The sequence below is a fragment of the Balaenoptera ricei genome, chromosome 5, assembly GCF_028023285.1.
Source record: "Balaenoptera ricei isolate mBalRic1 chromosome 5, mBalRic1.hap2, whole genome shotgun sequence".
In the NCBI taxonomy this organism is placed as follows: Eukaryota; Metazoa; Chordata; class Mammalia; order Artiodactyla; family Balaenopteridae; genus Balaenoptera; species Balaenoptera ricei.
In genome coordinates, this window is record NC_082643.1 from 8,686,629 (window position 1) to 8,708,325 (window position 21,697).

Below are 21,697 nucleotides of genomic sequence, written 5' to 3' on the forward strand. Positions count from 1 at the left end.
TTAACGTGAGTCACACAAAATGTTGAAGGACTTGAATTCATTTCTGTGGCCAAGTTTAAGCAGCCAGCCAAAAGCTGCTCCGTGTTTACAAGTAAAGTCAGCTAGCAGGACTCACGTGACCGTTCATCTCACTGTTTGCCTGCTACCTGCACTCTTGGAAGACCTGTCTTTGGAGGTTTCATTTAACAAATGCATTAAGAGACCTTTGTGTGTCACCTGGGCCTGGGGCCCCTGGCTGTGCTAACCCAGAGACAGGTTCAAGTTTCACCTTAAGTGGGGTGACCAGGTGGAGGAAAAGGAACTAAGAGAAAGGAGGGGAAGGGTGGGGAAAGGGAAGGGAGAGATCCTGCGCTGGAAATGTTCTCTGGAAGGATTGCCTCCTTTCCAGGTGGAGGCCAGGGCAGCTTTACCTAGAATCGAGATTGAGACAGACAAGCTCCTCCGCGTAGTACCTTCACGACTCATTTCCTTCTTCTCCCAGGGCATCATGTGCATTTCCTTGTGCGTGAAAGCTCAGGTCACCTCGTATACAACGAGCCTCAATTCTGGAGGTTCAGGAAATTTCACTGTTTTTGAGGGCAACTGCCAGCCTGTCACCACTTAAGTTCCATGATTGTGCCATCCAGATAGTAGCTATTAGCCGCAAGTAACTATTTAGATTTTAAGTTAAATTAATTAAAATGACATGCAATTAAACATTCAGTTCCTCAGTCACTCTGGCCACACTTTAAGTGTTCAACGTCTATATGTGGCTAGTGGCTACTGTATTAGATAGTGGAAATACAGAGCATTTCCATCATCAGAGAAAATTGTGTTGAAGAGCACCGTTCTAGAAGGTACTTTCCAACAGTTACTTATTTTCCTGAATTGTTATTCACATCCGGAAGGCCTGAAATTTATAAGAGGGCTTAGACCTCATCCTGTATCTCTCGTGCTATTTATTCAGTTACATGTTTGTTCAAGAGAAACCATCACTAACGTACCATACCTTTATCACAAAACAGAACAATAATCGAGATCTCATAGAAATACTACTAGGAATTGTGTTAAGTAATGTGATTACAACAACCGTCAGAAACATTTTGTTGTGACCAGAAGCGCTTTATAAGAGGTCTTTAAGTAAAATTCTAGAGATTTCCTTTCAGTGTGTGCCTCAGGGTGTTCGTCTTATTTAGTGCTTCGCCTGTAAATATCTTGCCCCCAAGACCTTGTGAACCATTAAGTTCTTTAAGACGGAGATTGGAACTCAACTTCTAACGGATCTCCCCACTTCCCTCCACCGAGACTCCCAGCTAGAGCCGTGCGGTTTGTCGTGCCCTCTGGGCTCGAGCTGCCGAACCTGGGCAACATCCTCTGTGCCTTGTCTACAGAAATGCGCCATGTGGCTGTGCAGTCAGATAGAGCCCGGTTCAAATCCTCACTCCAAGCCCTGGCCAGTGCCTGGCACGTAGCTGATGCACAATAAATGACTGTTAATACACAATAAGTATTTTCTGGAGGTTTTTGTTACTAGTGTTTTCTTTTTAAAGATTTTTTTTTTTTGATGTGGACCAATTTTAAAGTCTTTGTTGAATTTGTTATAATATTGCTTCTGGTTTTTTTTTTTTTTTTTTTTTTGGCCGCCAGGCATGTGGGATCTTAGCTCCCCGACCAGGGATCAAACCCACACCCCCTCTATTGGAAGGCAAAGTCTTAACCACTGGACCGCCAGGGAAGTCCCTTAACTAGTGCTTTTTTATGTTAACTCTTTGTTTTTATTGAAGTACAGTTAATTTGCAATGTTGTGTTAGTTTCAGGTGTACAGCAAAGTGATTCAGTTACATACATATGTACATACATATATTCTTTTTCGGATTCTTTTCCATTATAGGTTATTACAAGATGTTGAGTATAGTTCCCCGTGCTACACAGTAGGTCCTTGTCATTTATCTAGCTAGTTTTCATTTGTGGGGTTTTTTTTCTCCTTTATTTTAATCTTTCTAGGGGAAAAATATCAATGGTCATTTTAATTATAATTAAACTTGTTTTCACTATACATGAGAAAATACAAGTGGCTGGATTTGAAAAAAAGCAAGTCATTTTTGTCCTCTCTTTCTTTTTGTTGTAAAATATACATAAAAACATTTTCCATTTTAACTACTTTTAAGTGCACAACTTAATGGCATTAAGTACCTTCACAGTGTCGTGCAACCATCACCACTGTGCACTTGCAGAACTTTTTCATCATCCCAGCTGCAACTTTTTTATCCATTCAACACTAACTCTCCATTTCCCCCTCCCTGCAGCCCCTGGTAACTTCTGTTCTCCTTCTGTCTCTGTGAATTTCCCTACTCTAGGTACCTCACATGAGTGGAATCATGCAATATTTGTCTTTTTGTGTCTGGCTTATTTCACTTAGCACAGCGCTTTCCAAGTTTCATTCATGTTGTAGCATGAATCAAAATTTCCTTCCTTTATAGGGCTGAATAATGATCCAGCACATGTATATACCACAGTTTATTTACTCATTCATCTTCGTATATCATCTCCCCTCTCTTCTACAGCTCTTCAAATTCATCAACTTCAACAGGACCATGAGTCAGCTCTCCACAACCATGTCTCGGTGTGCCAAAGACCTCTTTGGCTTTGCAATTATGTTCTTCATTATTTTCTTAGCATATGCTCAGTTGGCATACCTTGTCTTTGGCACTCAGGTTGATGACTTCAGTACTTTCCAAGAGTGTATGTAAGTATATATGAAATTAAGAAGAAAAATTGAATCATAGATAGTACTGCCTTCTCAAGGTTAAAGAAATCTTCATGGTGGCTGTTTAGCTACCAAGTACTTAAAAGTAGTTGTTTAAAATGAGAATTAATTCTCTTCCCCAGAAACACTGACCCATCAATGCAAAGATGACGATACCCTCTGAAATGCTAATGTTTAAGACAGAGCCCGAAAGTAGTAGGATGTTCTTCTAGAACAGCTATAGTAAGCCAACTCTGTTCCAAAGACTGAGGTCTTCTTAGCACCAAATGCAGATGGTAGCGTTTAAGAGACCTTTGCCTATACTTTTATTCCTATTAAATAATGTTGCCATAAACTTCAAACTTCAGCCTATTTTCTAAGAAAAAAAGGGTATTTCTAATATTCTAGGAGAAGCTCAAACCAATACAGGAATTTTCAGTCTTTTTTCCAAAGTTCTCAAATAGTATATGAAAAACCATTTCAGACTTCCATGTCACTTAGAAAGGAGTTAGTTAGGAAAGAAGATGATCATGATAATAGAAGTTAATGGGGCTTTGTGCAAGAGGACCCCTAATTAATGTTGCTGTTTGATGAAAGTCAGGAATGGAAACAATTGTACTGATTAAGACCCAGCATCTGGCAACATGCAGCAATTCTCAACCCCACTTCAAGTGCATTGAAATAGTGCATCTTCATACATGTACAATTTTGACTATCCTTCAAAAATCTTTTTTTCTTATGAGATTTTAAATTTAGACTCAGGGTGACCATTGTGAAGGTTTAGAGTTATCATATTTTACCCAGATTATGTTTTAATTTCTTAGAGCCTATTGCTTTATAAGTCATCTAATAATATATTTTCTTTTTACCAAATGGAAATAACATTATTTAGCATGAAAGCATATTATTTTGATTCTAGAAGGCTTTAGTTGCTCATATAAGTAACAAGAGTTTTCCAAAGGGGTTGACAGTTTTCCATTATTTGGCAGCTTTCCACACTGATTAAAAAACAAAATGTCCAAAAGTATGAAATCATCTTTTAGGAAATGTTATGGCAAAAGAATGCTGGACATTCTTTGTTTTTGTATTGTGGTGTTGTGCTTTGTTTTGTTTTTATAGCTTCACTCAATTCCGTATCATTTTGGGTGATGTCAACTTCGCAGAGATTGAGGAAGCTAATCGAGTTTTGGGACCAATTTATTTCACTACATTTGTGTTCTTTATGTTCTTCATTCTTTTGGTATGTACACTTTTGTTTATACTGAGGTGGTTTAAACTTCATATATCACCATCATAAAACATCCTCTCTTCTTTTCTCTCACACTTTATTGCCTATCAATTTTTTAAAGACTCAGGAAGTAGAAAAAACATAGATATTAGGAAGCATATTTTATTTTACTTCTCATTCATTCACAGTTTTAAGTCTTCACCAAATATCTTTTCCATGATCTTTCATTTATATATGTACTCAATGCAAAAAAAGTAGATCAAGTGCAAATTTATAGTTACCTAAAATAGTGCTTTGCCCTTTAAGAAGTAGAATATGCTTACATGCTTTTTTTAACACGAATGTCAGCACTTTCATGGTCACTTGCTTGAGTGACTTTTCATTTCTCTCCTTCTTCTTTTCTTTTTAAAAAATAGAAACTGACAAAGCAAGCCCAGATGCAGGGTGTCAGCAGTAACATTTGAGTGAATTATTGCTTCTCAAGATCAAGATAGGCTGTTTTAACTTACTCATATTTAATATATCTAGAGGCTGCCTACAAAAAATATTCAAATTTTAATTTAAAACTAAATCTCACAATGAATGGAAATGGCTTTAAGTATTATTTTCAAAAATAATTCTTTTATTCTTTTGATTTGGTACAGATGCACATTTTTAACATTTTGGCCTTAAATTAATTAAGATTTTTTTAAAAGGCATTTTTTTCTTCATCTTAACATTTATACATTTATTTGTCCACTCCACTAAGAAAGTATTAAATTAAGTTAGCTTAACCTAGGCATGGGTATTTTTCATTTAAACACCAACACTTAAGATTTTCCTTAAGAAAATAAAATCTTAACCATTTTAAGAAAAAAAACATTGTTTCCATTTTTAATCGATTTTCTAAAGATCTTTTGTATAAAGTTCATTAATTCAGTTGTAAGAGCTCCAGAGTTGGTCCAGGTATTTAGTGCTTAAGTATATGTATTTACTGATTGAGAATTAGATGTACTTTAATGGTACTGAAAGAGTCAGGAATAGCATGCAAATCCACTTATATCTTGCTGTGTGCATGTATCATTATTAGTTTTAAACTTAAGCCTCTTAAAAGTTTCTCATTCCTGTTATATATTAAAGAAAAAAATAGAGGGAAGAGTAAGCCTTTGTTACTCTCTAACATTGGTAGTACTTTGAATTCTGGAGCAGCTGAATCCCCGAATCTCTACTAAGAGAATAAAAATCTCTTTCACTCTGACGTTCTTTGTACGTCAGTCTGCCAAGTGAGGGACGTGATGGTGGCAATTGAAAATGCTCAAATGTGGGCTTGTTTGAATGTTGTCCTCTAGTAGGCAGTGCACCTACATTATTCAGTCATTTTATCAGATCAGTCACTAGAACATGAAAAGCTCTTAGTTTTTGTCTTTCTACTGAAATATTTGTTTGTACCACTGCACAAAAGGGAACTGTTCTCCCTGTACCCTCCAGAGAGAGGGGAGGCTACTGTCAGTACTGATTTTTTTTTTTTTTTTTTTTTTTTTTTAATGGCAAGCCAAGTGCAGGGCTGGCCACTATTCTGAGATGACTGCTGGGTGTTAACGTACTGCCGCCACTTAAAAAGCCACAGTGGTGTGAGGGGCTCGGCTGAGTCAGGAAGCAAAAGCCCTGCCATCAACAGGGAAAGGCCTCCTATTGCAAAGTCCATCCCACAATTAAGTGAAGCTCGTGAGACAGGATGGAGAGGAGGTGAACTTCCTCTCCCCACACCTTCGAGAGCCATTCTCAGTCACTTTGCATTTTTTGAAACCTCTTCAGAGGACACACACTTTAATGCATTTCAACTAAGACACTTGCGGGCATTAGCTAACCATCATTTGGAAGCAGAAATGAAACATTAGATGCCTGTGTTGGATGGGCGAAGGCGGGAGATGGTCCACTGACTGCAGCCGTCGGCCCTTAGAATCAAGCATTAAGCCAGGAACTTGCGTGTATTTTCTATTCTGTTCTCATTTCTGCTACAGAGTCTTAAACGGTATTCCTCCTTAATTCATAGAGATTTAGTAGCTCATTAAAATAACAGAGCTCTCTCATTTGTTCATTCATCAGTCATTCAGTAAATATTTACTGAGCCACTATATTCCAGGCAATGTGCTGGGTCCTGGGGATGCAAGTGGTAAGGAAAATAGATACCAACCCTCCCCTCGTGAAGATTCCACAGACTTGTGGGGAGAACAGACGTAGTACACAACTGTGCAGTCACAAACCATAGTTACATGCTAAAAAGGAAAAACAGTGGAAGAGCGTGTTAAAGAAGGGACTGATCAGTGGGTGTGGTGCTTTGAGAAAACCCGTTGGAAATAGGTGTTAGAAATACAACCCGTTATAGTGGGGAAGGGACAAGTCAGGAAAATGAACTAACCGCCACTGAATAATAATAATAGCTATAAATTATGTAGCACCTGCCATCCGTTAGGCCCTGTCCTAAAGTGCTTTACATAGATGAACTCATTCATCCTTACAACAAATCTGTAGGGGAGGTACTACTATTTCTCCCATTTTATAAATGTAAAGACAAACAAATTTTCAAATTAGGAGTAGAAGACACAATATAGTCTTGCAGCGCCAAGACAGAAACCCAAGTTTGCTTGACTTCAAAGTCTCTGTCTTTAGCACTAAGCTTTTCTTGACTCTCTTTCTACTAGGCCTACCATGTTTCTGTTTGCAGAGGTCTTTTTATCTCCTTAAAATATGTTCTGGAATCTCAACTATTATAACAATATTTGGAATAAGCATAGAATTCCACTTGTCTGTGTTGACTGTTGAAATTTGAGGAGCTATTTAGAGTTCTACACCTCTAATAATTTATGTCAGATGAAAAAATGTAGAGAACATAGATAAGCAAAAATAATAAAATAATCCCACCATTCATAGGTAAATACATTAATATTTTGTTCTATTTCATTATTGTCTCTTTTTGCAAAATATATCAGTGTATGGTTTTGTAAGTAAGACTATATATTGCATTTTCCCTTGCCATGACAATGGAAAAACTAATTTTCCCAAAGAATTTGGTAGCAAAACTATTAATTGATGACTTCATAAAATACTCAAATTGTTAAAAAAAAAAGACATGTCAAATTTTAGATTGATGTTAACAAAATATATTTAGGTTTCTTCTTTAATCTCTACCTTCCTTTGATTTACAAACAGAATATGTTTTTGGCCATCATCAATGATACTTACTCTGAAGTTAAATCTGATTTGGCCCAGCAGAAAGCTGAAATGGAACTCTCAGATCTTGTCAGAAAGGTATGACAAGCCCTAATTCTCAGAATCGTTTTATTTTCTATGTAAAATGAACATTGTTTCAGCCAGATTGCCAAATCAACACTGATCCATTGACACCACTTAAAGTGTAGATTGCTATGTTCCAGGAATAATTTAAATGTTCTCTACATTGGAAATAGAGATGGATATAATGCTAGCTTGAACTTAAATTCTGGGAATCCTTTAGTGCCCTAGAATTAAATTCTCAATAATCTCTTTTGCCTCTTAAGAGCTGAGCTGCTGGGTTCATCCCCTTTATTTATTTTGATATCTCCTCTAGTCGGCTCTCACTTTCAGATCCAGAGTTCAGAATAAACGGGAAGGGAAGATTATATAAAGACATTTTCCCTTCTTCTATCTTAATTACGATTTAAAAAAAAAAAGAAGGAAAGAAATTTTAGAGGCAAATATTTTTGTTGTTCACCCTTTACCCTGACCTTCCAGGGAAGTTTTAAAATAGTCAAAGGAAAAAGTCCTTGGAGCAAGGCCACGACCTAAGGGCCTGAGAACTTTCACTTACGCACCTTCTCAGGAAGTGTTTAATTGTTAAATGGGAGGGCAGGACAGGAAAGCTGGGCAGCTTTGTTCTTCTCGATGTGACTTCTATGCTTGACTTAAAATATAAAACTTCAGCAACAACAAATAACTACATCTGAAGTGCACAGCTTGTTCCCTGTCATCATGCAGCTAACATACAGTGCCCCGTTAACCATAATATTTTTCCGTTTGGTTCAAACCACGGGACAATGTTGTCTGTGAATCATGTTGAAACAGAGAACTTCCGCTTTGTAAAACAAAGTCCCTTGGACAGGACCTAACATTTGTGTTACGCTGAATTTTGCATAATAGTTGATTACATTCTAGCAAATCCCGGGGGTAATACAAGCAGTCCTCACTTTGTACTTTGGTTCTGATGTGCCACAATATCAGTGATTTCAGTTAAGTAATACGAACCTCTCAACATAGTTCAAATTTCAGTTATTACAGTATACTGACTGTGAGTAATAGCATAAAGTACAAACTTCACTTGCAGTTATCACAGTACATTTCAGTTATTACAGTATATTAACTGTGAGTCATAGCACGAAGGACAAACTTCACTACTAGCTCTACAGATCATTCCATAAATAACAGATGTGCATCATAATCAGTGACTAATAGTGTCACTTCTTTCAAAGTCAAGGCTGGTCACTGAGCATCTGCTATTCAGTTTACGTACAAAACTTGTAGTTCTGTTGTGTCCTTATCTCCCAGTGATAAAACCATGTGACATTTTACAAATATGCAGAATTAAAAAAGAGAATAGGCCAGCAAAGAAGAGAAAGTATAGGAAAGAAACAAGGAATGATAACACTGGAAGTGAAATTAAAAACAAACGTAATGGATTTACAGAAGAAATATGTAGCTGGCCATGGGAGTGTTGATACTGCCACCATTCGAGAGCTAGACGGCAGCCAGAAGAACTCAGTGAAGGCAAATTTATCAACATAAATGAGGAAAGTGACTGATGAGTAGGATGAAGATGTCTCAGAGGAGGTCACACTGGAAACAAATTTCACATTAAAGGAACTCTTGGAGATATTTCACAACTTTGAAAGTGCAAGGGATAAAATGTTGGAAGCTGATACAGGTTAAGAAAGAATTACGGTAACTCATCAAGACGTAGAAAAGATGTTCACTCTGTATTGTAAGTTACACAACAACAAGAAGAATGCAAGCACTGTTCAAACTGCTCTGGATAAGTTTTTTAACAAAGAAGTAAAACGTTAATTTTCGATGTTTCTACTGTTTAAAATGTCAACATACTAAAATACTCATTTTACTATTTTTTAAATTTCAGTAAAATTTATAACCAACACCAAGGGAGTTTTTAATGTTTTGACAGAAGTTTTAAAGGTCACAGAACAATCATAATTTTTCCTATTGATTATTTGCATCGCTTCACACAGTTGCGTGGTGGTTTGCACAGCCCCACGCTGCCATGTGTAGCAAGGTCTGCCTGCAATGCATTAGTGAAAGATCCTCATCTCCATGTCACCGAAATTTTTTTACACACGTGACATATGTAAGGAAATTACCAACTATGAGATAATATGGAAAATAATTAATCCATGACTCAGGTTTCTTAGTTTTCTTAAGAGCTGTTGCACATTCCTACATATTCTGAGACAGACAGCTGTGGAACATGGTGATTTTCATTCCTGTAACCTAAACGTGAATACAAACCAAAAGGCCCCTAGTTCTTGATTTACGGAAAGACCCTGACTCTCCCCATATAACTCTCCCACAAGAGCTTCACAGACACCGCAGGACGCATCCATCATTCATCCAACACATACTTGTTTTGTGGCCCACTTACATCAGGCACTGTTCTTGTCACTGGGTTTACAGTAGCTACGACTGTAATTGGAAGGCAGAGCAAATGCAAAAGGAGGATAAACTAAATCAAGTCTTTTCTTTTCAACAGGGCTACCATAAAGCCTTGGTCAAACTAAAACTGAAGAAAAATACCGTGGATGACATTTCAGAGAGTCTGCGACAAGGGGGAGGCAAGTTAAACTTTGATGAACTTCGACAAGATCTCAAAGGGTAAGAATCACAATTTCTGTGGCCCTGGCAAAGTCCTTATGTAAAGATAAATCCTTGGTGATAAGCTGACCCAAGTGCTCATGAAGACACTTCTTTTTCAGAGGTGGGTATCTTTTTGGAACGTATTGTAAGAGGAGGACTGGCCCTGACTCAGCAGTTTCTCCTTTCCTCCTGCACGTGGATGTCTCTGTGTTTGGGCTGGACCGTGTACATGAATGAATTCATCTGTAACCTCTCACTAATTTCAGGAAGGGCCATACTGATGCAGAGATTGAGGCAATATTCACCAAGTACGACCAGGATGGAGACCAAGAACTGACTGAACATGAGCACCAGCAGATGAGAGACGACCTGGAAAAAGAGAGGGTGGGTCTAGTATAGGAGAACATGATTGATTCATTACCTACCATGTTTCAAACACCTTACTAAGTAGTGGGTTACTGAGAGCATGTGCGTGTGTGTCTTCTCTCTTTCCTTCTCTCTCTCTCTCTCTCTCTCTCAATTGATGTAATAGTACCTTGCTTACTCCAAAAAGGGTGGGAGTCTGGGGGAGAATGGATACATGTATATATATGGCTGAGTTGCTTTGCTGTGCACCTGAAACTATCACAACATTGTTAATTGGCTATACTCTAATATAAAGTAAAAAGTTTTAAAAAATATATATTAAAATGCAATGTTAGCATAAATATAAAAAAAAGAGTGAAGCAAAACAAAACTGAGATATGAAACTGAATGTGAATGAAACTAAAAAAAAATGCATTCCACAAAAATACATATGTTTAATAAGATTGAGCAACAAATTTAGCCCTAAGCTTTCTAATAAGCCACTTGAGGGGAAACCTCTGAGTAGTTATATACTTCACAATGTCCATGAGAATGGGAAAAAAAGATTTCTCAGGAGAGATAAAATTAATTAGTTGTTCTTTAAATTATCGTTTATAATAAAATAAAACTAACAGCTGCCTTCCATTTGAATACTTACTATGAAACTGTTAAAAATAAACTTACATGAGCTTTTATAATCAGAAAAAATAATTTAAAGCTTTAACTTTAAAAATAAATGGTTAAGGGCTTCCCTGGTGGCATAGTGGTTAAGAATTCGCCTGCCAATGCAGGGGACTTGGGTTCGAGCCCGGGTCCCGGAAGATCCCACATGCTGCAGATCAGCTAAGCCCGTGCACCACAACTACTGAGCCTGCACTCTAGAGCCCGCGAGCCACAACTACTGAGTCCGCATGCCACAACTACTGAAGCCTGCGCACCTAGAGCCCGTGCTCCACAACAAGAGAAGCCACCGCAATGAGAAGCCCGCGTACCTCAACAGAGAGTAGCCCCCGCTCGCTACAGCTAGAGAAAGCCCGCACGCAGCAACAAAGACCCAATGCAAGCAAAAATAAATAAGTAAAAATAAATACATTTATTAAATAAATAAATAAATGGTTAAACAAACCAAAAAAAAAAAAATCCATGGTAATTGAGGTACAGAGAATACAAATTAATGTCACACAAAAAAGTTAGTTTCCTATGAGGAGACAGTACAGAACAGTGGTTTCTAAATGCTGCTCCAGTCATAGTGAAATATGAACAAGAAGACAATGAGTAATATTTTCACATGGCTGTATTTAATAAAATTCTTATTCTAAGATTGTATCCTTCCTTTGTAGCTATTACATGTGTTAACTTTTATGAAAAGATGATAATATATTTTTCTTCATTTACTTTTTTCTTTGCTTTGCTCTGTGTTTACCGTTCTTTCTTGTCCAAACAAAAAGTTAGCAGCTTCTTGCTGGTCATTAAAATCTGTTTTGAAAATTTGCCAGTCTAAGATTGAAAAGTATGAGAATCACGGTCTGGTGTTAACCTCACAGACATCCTGGGTAAATGGCACACACCCATTTCCCATTTGCCCAAAAGCCCTCAGTGAAGCGTCTGTGGAGTCTAGGGGTTCCTGCTTGTCACTCAGCGATACCGTGTTCTTCAGGAGGACCTGGACTTGGATCACAGCTCTTTACCGCGCCCCATGAGCAGCCGAAGTTTCCCTCGAAGCCTGGATGACTCTGAGGAGGATGATGATGAAGACAGTGGGCACAGCTCCAGAAGGAGGGGAAGCGTCTCCAGTGGGGTTTCTTATGAAGAGTTTCAAGTGTAAGTATAAAGGAATTGGCAGAATTTGAGTGGACAAGAATCAAAATGACACTAAGTAGTTCCTCCCACCTCTCTCAATTTGTCTTTTCCATGACTGATCATCAGTTCTTTTTTATAACTTTTATTGGTGTTTTTTCTTTTTATAAAAGTAATATGTTCGTTATAGGAAAAGTAGCAAATAAAGAAAAACGAAAGAAAATATTAAAATCTCTCATATTCCCAGCAACCAAAAAATGTCAGTTAACATTTTGGTGTTTGTGTCTCCATTTACATGTGTTTATTTTTTTATGTTTTTATGGCCTAGCATATGGTATATCCTGGAGAATGTTCCATGTGCATTTGAGGTATGTTCTGTTGTTGTTGAGTGGAATGTTCTATAGATGTTTGTTAGGTCTACTTGGTTTTTAGTGTTATTCAGTTCTTTTATTTCCTTGTTGTTCTGCCTAGTTTTATCCACTTTTTGAAAGTGGGGTATTAAATTCCCCAACTGTTATTATTCAATTGTCGACTTCATTTCTGTGAGGTTTTACTTTGTATATTTTGAATTCTCTTGTTAGGTGCATACATGTTTATAATTGGTGTATCTTCCTAATTGATTGACCCTGTTTTCATTATAAAATGTCCTACTTTATCTCTAGTAAATTTTTTTGTTTTAAAGTCTTTTTTGTCTGACATTACTGTAGCAACTCCAACTTTCTTATGGTTGCTTTTTGCATGATATATCTTTTTCCATCCTTTTACTTTCAACCTGTTTGTATCTTTGAATCTAAAGTGTGTCTCCTTTACACAGCATATAGTTGGACCTGGTCTTTTTATCCAGTCTGACAATCTCCGCCTTTTAATTAGAATGTTTACTCCATTTATATTTAATGTTATTATTGCTATAGTTGGATTTAGTTTTGCCATTTTATTTTTTGTTTTCTATAGGTCTTTTTTGTTCCTCTTTTCCTTCTTTGCTGCTTTCTTTTACATAAAGTGAATATTTTCTGGTGTAACATTTTAATTCCTTTAATGATTTTTTTCACAATGTTTTTTAGTTATTTTCTTAGTGGCTGCTCTAGGACTTAACATATACAAATCAACTTATCAGAATCTACTTCATATTTATACTAAGTTAATTAATTCAATGAGATATAGAAATATCATTTCTATATAACTATCAACTCCTCTCCCTTTTTGTGCCATTATTATACACATTTACCTATGTGTATTACAAACCCAACATTACATTCTTATAATTATCACTTTATATAATTTTATGTCTCTTAAAGGAGATGAGACAAGAAACAAGAGATGAGTATATAGAGGTTGTTGTATTAACCTTCTTACTTACGATTCCTGGTTCTCTTCATTCGTTCCTGTGGATTCAAGTTACTATCTGATACCATTTCTGTATTCCAATGCAACTTTGCTCTTACCTACCTCATTTGTCCTGTTATTATGAAATATACTATTACATTTTTATATATTATAGACCCAATAATATAAGTATGTACATATTGTCTTCTACAATTGCTTTTTAAATCAGTTAAGAGAAAAAAGAAGAAATATGCATTTATACTATCCTTTATAGTTAAATAATTACTGTTACCAGTGCTCTTTGTTTTTTGATGTGGATTCTAATTACTATCTGGAATCACTTGCTTTCAGCCCAAAGAACTTCTTTTAGTATCTTTTCTAAGGCAGGCCTGCTAGCATGAATTCTCTCAGTTTTTCTTTATCTGGGAATATTTTTATTTCACCTTCATTGCCTTCTGGCCCCCATTGTTTCTAACGAGAAGACAGATGTTAGTCTTACTGAGGTTCCCTTGTATGTGATGAGTCATTTTTCTCTTGCTGCTTTCAAGATTTTTTTCTTCGTCTTTGTCTTTCAGTATTTTTACTATATATCTGAGTGTGGATTTCTTCGCAATTATCCTACTTGGAGTTTATTAAACTTCTCGGATGCATAATATGTTCATCAAATATAGGAAGTTTTCAACCATTATGTCTTCAAATATTTTTCTGCTCCTCTCTCTCTCCTTTTCTTCTGGGACTCCCATTATGTGTAGTTGGGGTCTTAATGGTATCCCACATTTCTCTTAGGCTCTGTTCATTTTTCTTCATTCTTTTTTCTCTCTGTTCTTTAGATTGCATAGTTTCTGCCCATCTGTCTTCAAGTTTGCTGGTTCTTTCTTCTGCTGCCTCATATCTAGTCTTGAGACCCTCTAGTGAATTTTTCATTGCATTTCTTATTCTTTTCAACTCCAGAATTTCTATTTGGTTCTTTTTAACAATCTCTCTCCCTTTATTGATATTCTCTATCTGATGAGGCAACACCATCATACTGTCCTTTATTTTTCTTTATGCATGATTTCATTTAGTTCTTTGAATATATTTAGAATAGCTACTTTGACTTCTTTGTCTACTGAGTCTATCTGTATCTGGGCCTTCTCAAAGGCAGTCTCTATTGCCTGCTTTTTATTCCTGTGTATGCGTCACATTTTCCTTTTTCTTTGTGTCTCGTAGTTTTTTTTTTTTTGAAACCTGGAGATGTTAAATGATATTTTATATATATATATATATATATATATATATATATATAAATTCCCCTTCCCCCCGGAGCTTGTTTTCATTGTCATTTGTGTGTTTGTTTTTTAGTGAAGTCTATTTCCCCCGCATTGTGAAGCCGCTGATGTCACTTCTCAGAGGTCACACCCTGACCATGCACACAGTCATCCTGGGAAGACAGAGGTTTTAGCAGGGCTTGCATTGTCTTTCCCTTGCCTTGTCTTTTCCCTTTTCCTTTTCTCTCTGTTAAGCCTTCTGCCTCTGTGGATATTACATCTACCTCTTCAGTTCTGCTAATTGTTGGCTGATTGGTCTATTGTTTTCAATAATGTCTTGGGATACAAATTTCTTCACAGTGCGATCCAGTGAAATTCAGGTCCCTTTGCAGGGGTAGGTTTTGAAGCCAGTCTTTAGCTGTCTTCCTGGCTGTCTCTTTCCCTGGTTCTCTCTGGTAAACTAGCCGATAAACAGTTTAACGTGATGATCTCATGAAGTGACCAGCCTCCTCTTAACTGCTTATCACCACAGTCTCCACTGTTTTCAAGAGCACTCTTAGGCTTGAATTTACCCCCAGTTTGTTCCAAATTAAAGCAAGTTCACTTGGGGAAGCTTTGGAGCTCTGTCCTATGGCCTGACTCTCCCCCTAGGCGAAACCTCTGTGCCACTGCTCCAGAGCTAGTGGCTGGCCCATCTCTCTCACAGTGACACCCCTGCTTCATGAATAAGGCACTGGGCTGGGATGGCAGCCTTTGGCAGTCTCAGCTCGCCTCTCCCAGCATGGAAAATCCACCCTACAATTGGAAGTTGAGTGGAAGAAAAGAGCCTTCTACCTTCCATCCACTCTTGCCTGGATTAGAGCCTCTGCATTGTGGATTTGGAGGTGGAGGCATAGGGATGAGAAATACCGGCAGCCTGCCCCTCCCTGGGAAATAGTGTAGCCCTCCACTAGGAGCTGATGGGATAGGGGTGGGTGTTCTTTGCTGCACCCACCCCTAGTGGAGCTCTGTCACACTGATCTAGGGAGCAAGAGAGAAAGAGGGCAGATTGTGGCTCAAATATCACTCACTCTTATTCTTCTTACTGAAATTTAGTGGATTTTCTTTTTTTTTTTAACATCTTTATTGGAGTATAATTGCTTTACGGTGTTGTGTTAGTTTCTGCTGTAAAACAAAGTGAATCAGCTATACATATACATATACCCCATATCCCCTCCCTCTTGCATCTCCCTTCCACCCTCCCTATCCCACCCCTTTAGGTGGTCACAAAGCACCAAGATGATCCCCTGTGCTGTGCCACTGCTTTAGTGGATTTTCTTAAATAAAAGCTTCTTCATTTGTGGTATGCCCTTAAGAAAATTTCCAGAAATTAAAAAAAAAAAAAAATTCTCACAAGTTATGGTTGTTTCAATGGGGAGAGGGCCTCCAGGGCTCTCATGCCACCATTCCAGAAGTTTTGTCTCCTATTAAATGTTTTTAAAGTATTTATATAACATTTTGTTTATTTAAAATAATAGGATCATAAGTGAGCATACTATTTTCTAACTGCTTTTTTTATGTTATAGATGACGTCATTCTATTTCATCATTAGAATGTGAACATCATTCTATTGCATTAAATATTGTCACAATATAATTTCTGGTGTCTTCTTAGAATTCTATTGTATAGATGAAGAATAATATATTTAAGCCATCTTCTATTAATTATTAATGTAGCCATTTTTCAATGACCCACTATTAATAAGCAGAACCCTAGGGAATATCCTTGTGGCCAAAAATTACGCATATACTTATGTCCTTTAAAACTTTTCAAAAAATGGAATATCTGAACAAAAGAATAGGCACACCTTTTTCTGACAGGCATATTTCTGATGCAGTGTTGACTTGCAAAAAGGTTGTGCCAGTTAGCGTTCCCACCAGCAGTGTATGAGAGTTTCTCTCTAAAGTTTGAGACTATTTAGAAAGTGTTTTAGATTATAATATTGTTTAAGAAAAAAAAAAATCTTAGCATTTCCATTTGACAAACCAACTGGGCCGAAAAGCCAACAACACAAGGTGGCTTTGCCCCCTCTCAACCGCGTTTCCTGCAGCCTAGTGAGACGGGTGGACCGGATGGAGCACTCCATCGGCAGCATCGTGTCCAAGATTGACGCTGTGATAGTGAAGCTGGAGATCATGGAGCGGGCCAAACTGAAGAGAAGGGAGGTGCTGGGAAGGCTGCTGGATGGAGTGGCTGAGGTCAGTGGTCGTCTGAAACAGAAACACCCTGATTCTGTAAAATATCAGGGTCATAGTTTGTAACCCTTAACCTGAGAGGATTTTTTTCTCCGTACCTGCAGATCAGTGCAGATAAAATGATAACCCAGAGGTGTTACTTTCTTAATACTCCTCTCACACTGATGCAACTGCCTTCACTGGACTATAGAATTAAGCCAAAAAAATTACTCCAGTGATTCTCAGAATTGCTATTAAGGCTGGTGGTATTGCTCCAGCCTTACCTAAGAACAGATAATTGGGTCCCCAAATTTCCTAAGGCAATTTCTAAGTACAAGAGGATGCACCACTCTGCCTCAACATCTTGGTTTCTCTTTCCTTTATTAGGATGAAAGGCTGGGTCGTGACAGTGAAATCCACAGGGAACAGATGGAACGACTTGTGCGGGAAGAGTTGGAACGCTGGGAATCCGATGACGCAGCTTCCCAAATAAGTCATGGTTTAGGCACACCTGTGGGACTAAATGGTCAGCCTCGCCCCAGGAGCTCCCGCCCTTCTTCCTCCCAGTCTACAGAAGGAATGGAAGGTGGAGGTGGAAACGGGAGTTCCAATATCCACGTGTAGGACATGTGCTAGTGTATGTGTTCTTAATAGGTGAGAAGGTGACTGTCTTGAGTTGCCGTGACAAGTACACTATTTATATGCCCTGACCACCATATGATGCTGGTCTTTGTGACCAATCGTTAATTCTTCTGCACTTTAATTTATTTTAGGTAAACTTTGCCCATGGATCAAAGAAGATGTTTTTTCTTTTTCTCATATAAGAAATCCAGGTGTAAATATTGAGTACAGAAAAGAAAATCTTTGTAAAGTATATTGAGTGGTACGCCCACTTGGTACCATAACTGAGTCTCCTCAGTTGACAATGAAGTAGCCTTTTAAAGCTAAAAAAGAACTGTGAAAAGGCTTCTGAGTTTTTTATTTCCAATCACAAAAATCAGTATTGTCATTTTTGCCGAGTGTGTGAAGGGAAAATAGGGGCATTCCTTTCCACTCAGGCTTCGCTCATGGGCTTAAATACATAGCTTTCTTTTAAGAAAGGAGCCTTTTATTTCAACTACCTTCCTGGGGTACACTTTTCTAGAAGATGAGCTGGAAAAGAACCCCAAACCATAGAATGTAGTCATTATGCTAGAAGTTGTATGAATGGTTACGATAAATGTTGAACACTATGCTTTTTCGTTATTTTATCGTATCTAATGCCTGGGGGACTAACCATTTCACTTAATTTTTACACTGTTTTCACTCTCATTTGAAATGAGCTGCGTGAAACCACTAAAGATCAATTGTGGGTTAAAGTGTCATCTCTGACCATAACACAGTAGAATTGGAAGGAGCCAAATCACTAAATTTGATTTTTTTCTAATAATTAGTTTAGTATAAAGATTTATCCGTATAGTCTTTTTTCCCATGTGGCTCAACTTATTTGCAACTGAATTTAATGTTGTAACTAATCTAGGAAGATCAACTTACTAAATTTTTTAGGATGTACTGAACGTTTTAACTGAGCAAATATGTTCATTTTAAACAAAATATTAAGGAATTTTGAAATTCATATAAAATAGTATAAAACTAAAAGGTTTGAGTTTTATACCATTTTAAGAACACAGAACTCAAATACTCTTGATCCTGCATTTCAAAACTAGAATTTATAGCCCAAGTGGAGCTCAATTTAATGAAAAGGAGTTTTGGTTATTGAAAGTTCAACCATTATCAGAAGGTATAAGCTAAAGTTTGAGTTTGCAGCAGTTTTGTTTTTGTTTTTGTTTTTTTTTCATTAGGAGAGGGCCTCACCAAATTTATGGGGAAGAAACCTATTTCTCAACAAAAACTGAAAATCTTATTTTTCAAAACTGAGTAAGCTGACCTTTGAGAGCAAGAGAGAATGCAGTGCTGGTGAATAACTCTCACTTGGAGAATAGCAGAGAGGCCTGTTTCTAATACTGTAGTTTAAACTCACATAGTTGTTTGTTTAACTGGTAGAATATGTCAGTCAAATCTTCAAAGAGAACATGAGCAAACCAGCCTTTCTTAGCTGGCTTCTACAGAAGTGATACAGATTGGGTTTCTTTAACAGTTATTTCCCATGGCTCAACTCCATCTTTGCTTTCTTTTGAATATGCTACACAAAGTTCTTTATTACTAGGTACTAAAGTTTGCATTCCAGGGATATTGAGTGTACGTATTTATGTATTTGTACCATGTTGTTACATGTAAACAAACTTCAATTTGAAGTGCAGCCATTATGTGGTATCCATGTGTATTGACCATGTGCCATATATCAATTATGGTCACTAGAAAGTCTTTTTATGATACTTATTATCATACTGTTTTTCATTTCACCTGTAAAATTTTGCAGAGTTCTTTCTCTTTACTCATAAGTTACATATTTTTTTTCTTCTTTAGTCATGGAGAATTACCTCCTCATCCCTCCCCTATCATCTTCCCCTCTATATTGGTATCATTAAGAAGTTGTTACATATGCAAGTCTCTCAACAATCAAGAATTTCATTAATGTGTAATACTGAGCACTTTACTTCTTAATAAAGACTTAATAGCAGATGTAAGAGTTGTCTGTTTCTTAAGTAGAAGCAGTTGGGTAATTTGTCTTGTATCATGAGACTAATAGTAAAGGCTTAGACTTTGAAAAAGGCATCTTTTTATGTTCAGAAACAACGATTGACACATTACTTCTTCTGCAGTATGTACCTCTAGTAAGTTATTCTGATGATTGTATTAGTGTTTCCAAGTGTACAGCCACTGCATTGTACTTATGCATTCCTACAGTGAATGGTTGGCTCTAATATTTCTGCTGTTTCAAAATCTTCATACATGATTCCCCTGTTGACTTTTCATGAGTTCCTCAGTGGGTACATAACAAGAAGTGGAATGCTGAGTCCCAGGTATATAAACATTTAATCTCACCCAGAACTGGCAGGTTGCCCTCCAGAATAATGGCAGCAGTCTACGATTTCACTACAGTTCTACCCAGACCCTCACCAGCATTGGTACCATCTAGCTTCCTAATCTTTGTAATGGAATGGTTTTGAAATAAGGTGTCATTTTATTTTGCACTTCTCTGATTCCTAATAAGGTTGAACATTGTTCAATATTTGGGTTTCCTTTTTGTAAATTGCCTATTCAAGTCTTCAAAAATAGTACGCTTTGATCTAATGGGAAACAGGTGTGTTTCTGTTCATTGTCTATTTTTCCACTGTGTCATAGTCTATTTTGTTGATTTGCATAAGTTCCTTGTGTGGTTTAAGTATTAATCCCTTATCAGTTTTGGACTCTGTTAATATCTCTCATCAGACTGGTAATTTTGTCAATGTTTCCTTGGTGTTCATGTATTAAGAGTAATATCCATCAATATTTTTTTTTTTTTTTTGCTGTATGGTTTTGGGGGTTTTAAAGAGACCTTTGTAAGGTCACAAACTTTTATTTATTAAACTTACAATTTTACTTTCTCACTGAATACATCTTAAGAGTAACTTTGCATAAGGTCCATAGGTATTTTTCTCCATATAATTGAGCCAGTTTTATCAGTGCTCTCTATTAAATAAGTCATTTTCTTTACTAGTTCATGGCATCACTGATATATTTCAGGTTCATGTATATGTGTGTCTATTTTTGAATCCTTTAACCTCTTACACCCATCTCTGAATGTTCCTGCACGATAATTTTTTATTATGTCCTCCTTCATATGTGCTAAGGTCTTCATATGTGTTCTCCTTTTTGGCCCTCTTTTTACTGACTAGGCTATTTTTGTGTACTGCTTTTTTCCATATAAATGTCAGAACAAGTTTGATGGGTCCCGGGGCATGAGGGTAGGGGAGGAGGAAAGGGAGCAAAAAGTCCTGCTGAAATTTAATTGGAATTGCATTGAATTTATTGATTAGTTTGGGGAGAACTGACGTCTTTACAATATCAGAAACATAACTCCTCATCTATTCAGAACTTCCTTAATGCCCTTTAAGTGTTTCTTTAAATTTCTTAAAGATTTTATGCATTCTTTAATATGGTTTTATTGCTCCTATGAACAGTATCTTGTCTTCCATTGTATTTTCTAGTTCGTTATTGCTGACATAAAGGAAAATTACTTTTTTTATAAATTAACCTTACATATATCATACCTGTTGAACTCCTATACTACCTCTAATAGATTCTGCATTGATTCTTTGGGTTTTCTATGTAGAAGACCAGCTCATTTGTAAATACGGACAGTACCATGTTAGAGACTAGCAATAATAGTAGACATGCTTGTCTTGTTTCTGGTCTTAATGGGAATATGTTTTAGCTTGTGATCCTCTAAAAGAACACCAAGGTAAGGACTTGAGTTCAGGTGACACTAGGAAACTGGAGTAGGAAACAGAGTGAGCCAGGAAAGGAGGAAAAGCTCACATACAGGTGTGTCATTGCAGTTGCCTCTGTAGGCACAGAAGCCCAACTCCACCTCTGAGAACGCTGCGGAATGCCTCCTGTAATTCCTTATCTGAAGAACGTAAGCCTGGGGCATGTGTCCCCTGGCTCTGATCCCTGCTGGTTGAGGGGTGCTCCTGGGGTGTCAACACCCCTGCAGTTTCAGGCTACATTTGCACGCGGGCTGAGCAGTTTCCTTCAGCTTTGGAGAAGGCCCTAGCGCAGAAAAGTGAAGAGATTTGTGGTGCAGGCTGGAGGAGGGGTGCTGTCAACATGATCTGAGCTCACGTGGAGCCGTCCACGACAGCCGGAACCCAACAGAGGTGCAGAGGAGATATGACACGGCACCAGCACCATCTATTGCATCTACCCCATTCACCATGCAGATCCACGCATGCCCACATTAAGTGCACTCTGGACTTTCTGAGGGAGGTCAGCAAGAATCTCTAGAAAACACAATACA

At 37.4% G+C, this 21,697-nt stretch overlaps 1 protein-coding gene across 1 annotated transcript in view; it reads left to right on the forward strand.

Annotated features, from left to right (window-relative positions):
• The window catches only part of PKD2 (polycystin 2, transient receptor potential cation channel), a 54,225-nt gene extending 34,843 nt beyond the window's left edge, over positions 1–19,382 (forward strand). Inside the window, exons 8-15 of the mRNA XM_059922380.1 lie at positions 2,544–2,725; positions 3,845–3,965; positions 7,143–7,241; positions 9,727–9,848; positions 10,097–10,214; positions 11,833–11,996; positions 16,632–16,779; positions 17,143–19,382. Coding sequence (XP_059778363.1) covers positions 2,544–2,725; positions 3,845–3,965; positions 7,143–7,241; positions 9,727–9,848; positions 10,097–10,214; positions 11,833–11,996; positions 16,632–16,779; positions 17,143–17,379 — 1,191 coding nt within the window. The 3' untranslated portion in view covers positions 17,380–19,382. The remainder of the gene's footprint in view (positions 1–2,543; positions 2,726–3,844; positions 3,966–7,142; positions 7,242–9,726; positions 9,849–10,096; positions 10,215–11,832; positions 11,997–16,631; positions 16,780–17,142) is intronic.
• The last annotated feature ends 2,315 nt before the right edge of the window (positions 19,383–21,697 follow it).